The following is a 9,427-nucleotide window of genomic DNA, read 5'->3' on the forward strand; positions in this document are numbered from 1 at the left end:
GTGGGGATGGAGGTGATAGGTCAGAGGGGAGGGTGGAGTGGATGGGTGGGAAGGGAGATAGGCAGGTAGGACAGGTCATGGGGACAGTGCTGAGCTGGAAGGTTGGAATTGAGGTAAGGTGGGGGAGGGGAATTGAGGAAACCATTCACTTCTTAACCAACTGGCGGGTTGTGATGTCACGAGGTGACAGAGTGTTGTTTCTATCACACGGCTGAGTGCAGCAAATCCTCTCCCTCTCACTGTCTGCTACCGGTGGGAGTTGGAGGAATTTGCGGATTGATATTTGACCCGTTTGGTCACATTGTGACTGTACCTTCCTTGGCAGTCAAGTTGTGGGTTGGGGTTTTCTTTTAAAATAATGATACAGTTACAATATTTAAAAGACAGGTGTGTGGACATGAAAGATTGTTAAATCCCTGAAGTACGGAAGCAGGCCATTCGTTCCTCCAAAAAGCATCCCACCCCAGAGCCCTGCATTTCTCAAGGCTAGCCCACCTAATCTGCACATTCCCAGACACGATGGGCAATTTAGCGTGGCCAATCCACCTAACCTGCACAGCTTAGGACTGTGGGAAGAACCCCACACAGTCATGCAAAGAGCTTATAGATTCCACATATCAGCCAGCTGAGGCTGGAATCAAACCCAGGTCCCCTGGTGCTGTGAAGCAGCAGTGCTAACCACTGAGCCATCATGCCACCCACATGGGACTATTCAGTTTTGGAAATCTGGTCGGAGTGGACCAGTTGGACCAAAGGGCTTATTTGCATGCTGTATGGCTCTATGAAGTCCAAAGATGTGCAGGTTAGGGCGAATTGGCCCTGCTAAATTGCCCATGGCGTTCAGGAGTGTGTAGGTTAGGTGCATTAGTCAGGGGGAAATATAGAGTAATAGGCGAGGGGAATGGGTCTGGGTGAGTTACTCTTCAGAGGGACTGGTGTGGACTTATTGGGCCAAATGTCTGTTTCCACGCTGTAGGGATTCTATGATTTCATAACTTTTCTTGAGATTGTACTTATTGCTGGCAGAGCTAATGGTTGTTATCCCACAGAAGGCATAGCCCCCTCCTTGAACCATTGCAGTCTGTGGGGTGCAGGTAAACCTACAATGCTCTTAGGGAGGGAGCTCCAGGATTTTGACCCTGAGGGATTGGCGATATATTTCGGACGCAGGACAGCACATGGTTGGAATGGGATTTGAACCTGGAATTTCTGGCTCAAAGTCAGTGATGCACCCCCACTGCTCTAAGGGATGTCTTTCCCTCTGCTTAGCATTTGGTACTGAACTCCTCCTTACCTGAACAAAGTCGCTTTCGAAGATGGGTGCGTATTTGAACGGATCATATTCACCGTAGAAGAGGTGCTGTTGGAGGGCCCCTGGTGTTGGAGAATCAGAGCAGACCTTCTGCTTGGAAAGGGGGCTACACAGTGGTGCTGCATCCAGGCCCGGTGAGACCATTTTACTTCCCTACCTCTAAAGAAGTGACAGAAAGGAAAAGAGTGTGAATACCTTCCCAACCCAAAATAAAAGCAGAAACGTAAAACTGAGTTACAGAGGCTGCTGGCAAAGCTTAGCGTCAGTGGAGAGAGTGAAAAACAAGTTCATGTTCCAGGTCCCGAGATCTTTAACCCATTCGAAATAAGAACAAGTGTCGGCCATTCAGCCCATCAAGCCTGCTTGGCCATTCAGTAGGATTGGACTTTAACTCTTCAGAACTCTTATTCTGAAACTGGGACCTGCAGTTCCACATTTCCCCACAAGGGGAGATGTTGTCCCAGCATCTACCCTGTCAAACCCAGACAGTGTCTTCCATTTTTCAACCAGACCACTTCTCTTTATTTCTGAACTCCAATGGCCGTGGGTTAAACATGGCCGACCTTAAGACAGGCCCCTTTAACCCAGGGATCAACCTCATGATCGTTCTCTGAATTGCCTCCAGTGTAAGTATATCTGAAGAATCCAAACTGGAGAAGAGAATATTGATTGGCTGACAAATGGACTTTGACAGAAAGATGCATTGCCTGGGAAAATGTCACAGTCAACCAAGTCTGAGGGGTTACCTTATTTGGGTTTGTAAAATCCTGAGGCACAAAGATAAGGGTCTAAAATGGGAAGCAAATATTTACAGTGAGAGGAGAAAGATGGGAGAGGCAACATTTTACACAGAGAGTGTTTTTTGTGTGTGGAATGATCTTCTCAGAAAATGGTGGATGCAGGTACAGTTAACAATGTTTAAGACATTTGAATAAGGTAATGAATAGGAAAGGTTTAGAGGGAAAAGGGCAAAGTGTAAATAGATGGGACTAGTTTAATTTGGGAACATGGTCAGTATGGACTGGTTGGACCAAAAGGTCTGTTTCCATGCTGTATGACTCAATGATTCTGCCAAACTTCCAAGAACAAGAAGGGGAGAGAAAAATAAACATCACTTTAGCAATATCTTTTAATATTCTGGATGTAAGTTTGCTTGCTGAGCTGGAAGGTTTGTTTTTAGACCTTTCATCACCATACTAGGTAACATCATCAGTCAGCCTCTGGTGATATGGCCCGCTTTTTATTTATGTGTTTAGGTTTCTTTGGGTTGGTGATATCATTTCCTGTGGTGATGTCATTTCCTGTTCTTTTTCTCAGGGATGGTAAATGGGATCCAAGTCAATGTGTTTGTCGATAGAGTTCTGGTTAGAATGTTATGCTTCAAGGAATTCTCATGTGTGTCTCTGTTTGGCTTGTCCTAGGGTGGATGTGTGTCCCAGTTGAAGTAGTGTCCTTCCTCATCTGTATGTAAGTATACTAGTGAGAGTAGGTCATGTCTTTTTGTGGCTAGTTGATGTTCATATATCCAGGTGGCTAGTTTTCTGCCTGTTTGTCCAATGTAGTATTTGTTACAGTTCTTGCAAGGTATTTTGTAACTGACATTAGTTTTGCTTGTTGTCTGTATAGGGTCTTTCAAGTTTATTAGCTGCTGTTTTAGTGTGTTGGTGGGTTTGTGGGCAACCATGATGCCAAGTGGTCTGAGTAGTCTGGCAGTCATTTCCGAGATGTTTTTGATGTAGGGGAGAGTGGCTAGGGTTTCTGGATGTGTTTTGTCTGGTTGTTGGGGTTTATTGCTGAGAAATCAGCAGACTGTGTTCATTGGGTGCCTATTCTTTTTGAATACACTGTATAGGTGATTTTCCTCTGCTCTTTGTAGTTCCTCTGTGCTGCAGTGCATGTTGGCTCATTGAAATAATGTTCTAATGCAGCTTCGTTTGTGGATGTTGGGATGATTGCTTCTGTAGTTCAGTATTTGGTCTGTAGGTGTTGCTTTCCTGTAGACGCTGGTTTGAAGTTGCCCATTGTCTGTTCACTGTACTGCGACATCTAGGAATGACGGTTTTGTTGTTGTTTTACTCCTCTTTAGTGACTTTTATGGCAGTAAAGGTATTGTTGATGGTCACCACAGGAAACGACATCACTAACCCAAGGAAACCTAAACACATAAATAAAAAGCAGCCATACCACCAGTGCTTCACCACCGGCTCACTGATGATGTTACCTAGTATGGTGACGAAACATCTGAAAACAAACCTACCAGCTCAGCAAGCAAATTTACAACCTAATCCTGAACCTGAGCTATAAATCTTATCAAAACTCACTATCTTTTAATATATTCAGTAATTTAAAATGACGCTAGAGCCTGGTGACACTGATCATTTATCACCATTTATATTTTAAAAATACATGTGTGACATTAAATTATTGAATTCAGTTCAGTCATTCTATTTATGGACAATAGACAATAGGTGCAGGAGAAGGCTATTCTGCCTTTGGAGCCAGCACCACCATTCATTATGATCATCCTCAATCAGTATCCTTTTCCTGCCTCATCCCCATAACCCTTGATTCCACCATCCTTAAGAGCTCTATGCAACTTTTTCTTGAAATGAAATGTGACTTTTTCCAGCAATGCTCAAATGGTAAAAGTATGATAATGTGGATGCCAGGGGGGGATAGTAAAAAGGCAAAAAGAGAGGGGAATGGAGCAAATAAAAGTGGGTCTCAAAGGTTAATTGGAATTGCAGATTAATAGCAAAACTAGCTGCAAAAATCCTGGGCTGAATTTTACAAGATGCCATGGTGCAATCTCACCCCAGAATGGCTAACACATCAGTGCACACCCGTTCAGAGGAGGAACGGTCACTTCATGGTTGGATGGCCAGCAGATCTGTGGTCTCAGCAACGCCAGGCAGGTGCAATGCCCACTGCTGGGACTGCAGGTGACCTCCAATGGAGACAGCTGCTAGTTCCGACCACCATAGTCAGTGAGAGGCTGAGGGAGGAGTTGGAGATGTGAGGGAGGGGCCTCAGGCAGATGACAGGTGCCAGCAAAGGGTGACGGGACAGGGTGAGCTGGAAGGGTTTGAAAGGCTGGAGTTGGGTGTGAGGGGTGGCAGAAGAGGGTAAAGAGAGCAATATTTCTTGGGGAGGACATCGGGGTATGGTCAAGGGGTGGGGCATGAATGAGGGTGTTCGGGGCATGACCCATGAAGGGGGAGCTGCCTTTTTTGGCCCAACATCAGCTAAAGCCACCTGCTTCCCTTGTGGCCAACCTCATGACAGGAGGGGAAAAGTCCCAGCATTAGTCACCCATTGACCCACACCAGTCAGGGTTAGGGTTTGGCAGGTAGATAGCAGGAAGACTGGTCACTGGATTTTGTAAGACCTCCAACTCTGAGCCTACCACAAAATTAAAGAACAAATTTAGTCATTTTTAAGAAACAAAACTGTCAGCTTTCTAACTCACAACAAGCTCGGTCATTTTTTTCTTAATTCATTCACGGGATGAGGTTAGGGATTGTCGATCCCTAATTGTCCAGAGGGCAGTTAAGAGTCAACCAATTTGCTATGGGTCTGGAGTCACATGTAAGCCAGACCAGGTAAGGATAACCTCAGTGTTGCATTGGAACCATTGAAAGTACAGGAGGCAGAGGTCATCCGGTCCTCTTAGAGTCAGTGCTGGCTCTTTCGGGAATGAATCCATTTCCTTGCTCTCTCCCACTAATCTTATACATATTTCTGTCCATTGATGCCCCTTAAGATCATAAAACCATAGGAGCAGACATTAGGCTATTCAGCGCATCAAGTCTGCTCCACCATTCAATCATGGCTGATAAGTTTCTCAACCCCATTTTCCTGCTTTCTCCCGTAACTCTTGATTCCCTTGATACTCAAGAACCTATCTTTCTCAGTCTTATATATACTCAATGACCTGGCCTCCACAGCCTTCCGTGGCAATGAATTCCATAGATTCCCCACTCTCTGGCTGAAGAAGTTTCTCCGTATCTCCATTCTAAAAGATTTTCCCTTTATTCTAAGGCTATGCCTTCGGGTCCAAGTCTCTGCTATCAATGGAAACATCTTCCCAACATCTACTCTGTCCAGGCCATTCAGTATTCTGTAAGTTTCAATTAGACCCCACCTCATCCTTCTAAACTCCATCACGTATAAACCTAGAGTCCTCAAACGTTCCTCATATGTTAAGCTTTTCATTCCTGGGACGATTCTCATAAACCTCCTCTGAATACGCTCCAGGGCCAGTACATCCTTCCTGAAATATGGGGCCTAAAACTACACCCTTCGGTCCAACCCCTCTATGCCGACCAGATATCCTGACCCAATCTAGCCCCACCTGTCAGCACCCGGCCCATATCCCTCTAAACCGTTCCTGTTCATATACCCATCCAAATGCCTCTTAAATTTTGCAATCGTACCAGCCTCCACCATTTCCTCTGGCAGCTCATTTCATACACGTACCACCCTCTGTGTGAAAAGGTTGCCCCCTTAGGTCAATAGTGGCCTAACCAATATCCTGTACAGCCGCAACATGACCTCTCAACTCCTGTACTCAATAATCTGACCAATAAAGGAAAGCATACCAAATGCCTTCTTCACTATCCTATCAACCTGCGATTCCACTTTCATGAGCTATGAACCTGCACTCCAAGGTCTCTTTGTTCAGCAACACTCCCTAGGACCTTATCATTAAGTGTATAATGGTAAGATTTGCTTTCCCAAAATGCAGCACCTCGCATTTATTTGAATTAAATTCCATCTGCCACTTCTCAGCCCATTGGCCCATGTAATCTGAGGTAACCTTCTTCGCTGTCCACTACACCTCCAATCTAGATCATTAACATATAAAGTGAAAAGTTGTCCCATTACTGAACCTTGTGGGACACCACTTGTCACTGGCTAACATCCTGAGAAAGACCCTTTTATCCCCACTCTCTGCTTTCCGCCAGACAGCCAAGCTTCTATCCAAGCTAGCACCTGCCTCTGACACCATGGGCCCTTATTTTACTCAATAGCCTTCTATGCAGCACCTTGTCAAAGGCCTTCTTAAAGTCCAGGTAGATAACATCCATTGGCTCTCCTTGGTCTAACCTGCTCATTACTTCCTCAAACAATTCTAACAGATTTGTCAGGCATGACGTCCCCTTGATGAAACCATGCTGACATTGCCCTATTTTACCATATGCTTTCAAGTGTTCAGATGGATTCCAGGATCTTACCCATGACAAAGGTTAAGCTAATCGTTCTGTAATTTTCCATCTTTTGCCTTACTCCCTTTTTAAACAGGGGTGTCACATTAGCGATTTTCCAGTACTCTGCAAAGCTCCCTGATTCTTGCAATTCCTGAAAGATCACCACTAACGCCTCCACTCTCTTCAGCTATCTTCCTTAGAACTCTGGGGTGTAGTCCATCTGGTCCAGGTGATTTATCCACCTTCACGTCTTTCAGTTTTTCTAGCACTTTCTCCTTGGTGATGTCCACCATACTCAGCTCTGCCCCCTCAGTCTCTCGAATTTTTGGGATATTACTCATGTCTGCCACCATGAAGACTGAAATGAGGTAATTATTCAGTTCCTCAGCCATTTCCTTGTTCCCCACTACTATCTCTCCAGAGTCATTTTCCAGTTCACTTCTGCCTCCCTTTTGCCCTTTATATATTTGAAAAATCTCTTACAGTCTTTGTTTATATTACTGGCTAGTTTACCCTCATATTTAATCTTCTCCCTCTGTTGGTCTTTGTAAGCTTCCCAATCCTCTGGTTTCCCACTGCTCTTTGCCACATTATATGCTTTCTCTTTTGCTTTAATGCTACCCCTGACTTCCCTGGTCAGCAATGGTTGCCTCATCCTCCCTGTCCTTGCTTCTTTATCCTCAGGATGAATCTCCGCTGTATCTCCTGAATTGCTCCCAGAAACTCCTGCCATTGCTGTTCCACTGGCTTTCCTGCTAGGCTCCTCTCCTGGTCAGTCCTAACCAGCTCCTCCCTCATGCCTCTGAAGTTGCCTTTATTCAATTGTAACACCATTACTTTTGATTCTCTCTTCTCCCTCTCAAATTGCAGAGTAAATGCAATCGTATTATGATCACTGCCTCCTAAGGGTTCCTTCACCTTAAGCTCCCTTATCAAGTCTGCCTCATTGCACAACACTAAATCCAGTATTGCCTGTCCCCTAGTGGGCTCCACCACAAACTGTTCCAAAAAGCCATCTCATAGACATTCCATAAATTCCTTTTCTTGCAGTCCATTACTAACCTGTTCTACCCAGTCCACCTGCATATTGAAATTCCCCATGATCACTGTAACTTTGCCTTTCCTTCACTTCTTTTCTCTCTCTTGGTATATCTTGTGCCCCAGCTCCTGATTACTGTTTGGAGGCCTGTACCTAACTCCAACTATGGTTTTTTCAACCTATGTGGTTCCTCAATTCTACCCACACAGATTCTACACCATCTGACCCTACCTTGTTTCTTACTATTGACTTAATTTCATTTCTTACTAATAAGGCTACCCCACCCCTTTAAAGGGTCCTATTGAGGACCCCAGTTTCCTTTCAGTCAACGTGTTCTATATCTTAACCCTGTGTTGTATCCAAAACAAAACCATCTTCAAGTTTAAGAAAGGAATTTTCACAATAAACAGAAGCAGCCAGGGTGTGGGTGAGAGGCAGAGCCAAGTCACTCTGTAATGACCTACCGAGTGGAATAGCTTGTCCAGAGGAACCAGTGAAGGGTCTGAGAGGCTTGTGGAAAACCCCCAGACCCCCAGAGAGGAGCAGGTATCATCAGCATGCTCAGGGCAACAGGTAATAAAGCTGAGAGCGTAGGCAGGCTGCAGACCCCATGACTGTTCTGAACTCAATCAATAAATTTACAATCGGTGAAGCAATATGTATTAGTAAGTCTCTCAGCCCTTCGGGACTGTTCCACCATTTACTGATCTGATTACTCTACCATCTCACCTATGACCCCCCCCCCCCCCCCCACACACATGAACAATTATGAAGAATCTGCCATTTTCAAAGACTCTTTTCAGAAGGCACAGTTTCAAAGACTCTCAAAGATAAAGACGTAGGGATTCTATGATTCTATGACTTCCAAGTCCACGTCCACTGTCTCTTAAGGAAGACGGTGGCTCAATGGTCAGCACTGCTGCCTCACAGCACCAGGGACCCAGGTTTGATTCCAGCCTCAGGTGGCTGTCTGTGGAGTTTGCACATTCTCCCCGTGTCTGCGTGGGTTTGCTCTGGGTGCTCCAGTTTCCTCCCACAGACCAATGATGTGCAGGTGACATAAACTGACCATGTTAAATTGCCCATAGTGTTCAGGGATGTGTAGGTTAGGTGCATTCTTCAGGGGGAAATGTAGAGTAGTAGGGTAGGGTAGGGGAATGGGTCTAGGTGAGTTACTCTTTGGAGGGTCGGTGTGGATTTGTTGGGTCGAATGGCTTGTTTCATTCTATGCATTCTGCTAAGACACTTCCAAAACGTGTTTGTCAGATGTACATTGTGATACATTGGTTTGTTGCAAAAGACTTGAATCATTTACCCTTTCCCTACTCCACCCCCAATGGCACTGACTCTATGTCTTGGAGGGAAGTGTACAGCAGCAAGAGTATGACCAGGTGACCATACTCTGTGTCCAAACGTGGGCAGCAATGTGATGCCAGAGCTCTTTCACTATGGAAGCCTTCGCTACCATCCTTCCCAACAGCCATGCAGTGAAAGGATACTGGAGACCCAGTTAGGGTTGGGGTTAACCTCCTGATTGATTCCCCCTCTCTTGCAACTTACCCCTCCCAATTCCAAACTCTCTCTCAGAGAGGTGCATTAGATCCCTCTCCAAACTCTTCACTGGAAAGGGGAGAAAGTTCCTTGGGTGGGGTAGTTTGGGGGGCAGGAGGAAAGATTTGTATCAATGCAACTCGGGCATTTAGTGCAGTGGCAGCTGGGTATCTGCATCAAAGTAACAACGGAGAAGAATTGCGAGGTGATAGGATTGAGTGGTGGTGGCGGTAAGAGGGGTTCAATTGGGTGAATGGGGGAGGAAGTGGAATGGGGAAGAAGAGACAGGATTAGGGGAAGAGAGGGGGAATGGGG

At 45.4% G+C, this 9,427-nt stretch overlaps 1 protein-coding gene across 2 annotated transcripts in view; it reads right to left on the minus strand.

The window, feature by feature from the left end:
- Positions 1-9,427, minus strand: part of LOC122541970 (DNA ligase 1-like) — a 60,927-nt gene that overhangs the window by 19,953 nt on the left and 31,547 nt on the right. For both annotated transcript variants that reach the window (XM_043679265.1, XM_043679264.1), the window contains one exon: positions 1,295-1,471. In XM_043679265.1, coding sequence (XP_043535200.1) covers positions 1,295-1,456 — 162 coding nt within the window. In that variant the 5' untranslated portion in view covers positions 1,457-1,471. The remainder of the gene's footprint in view (positions 1-1,294; positions 1,472-9,427) is intronic.

This window comes from Chiloscyllium plagiosum, chromosome 39 (genome assembly GCF_004010195.1).
Source record: "Chiloscyllium plagiosum isolate BGI_BamShark_2017 chromosome 39, ASM401019v2, whole genome shotgun sequence".
NCBI classification, from domain to species: domain Eukaryota; kingdom Metazoa; phylum Chordata; class Chondrichthyes; order Orectolobiformes; family Hemiscylliidae; genus Chiloscyllium; species Chiloscyllium plagiosum.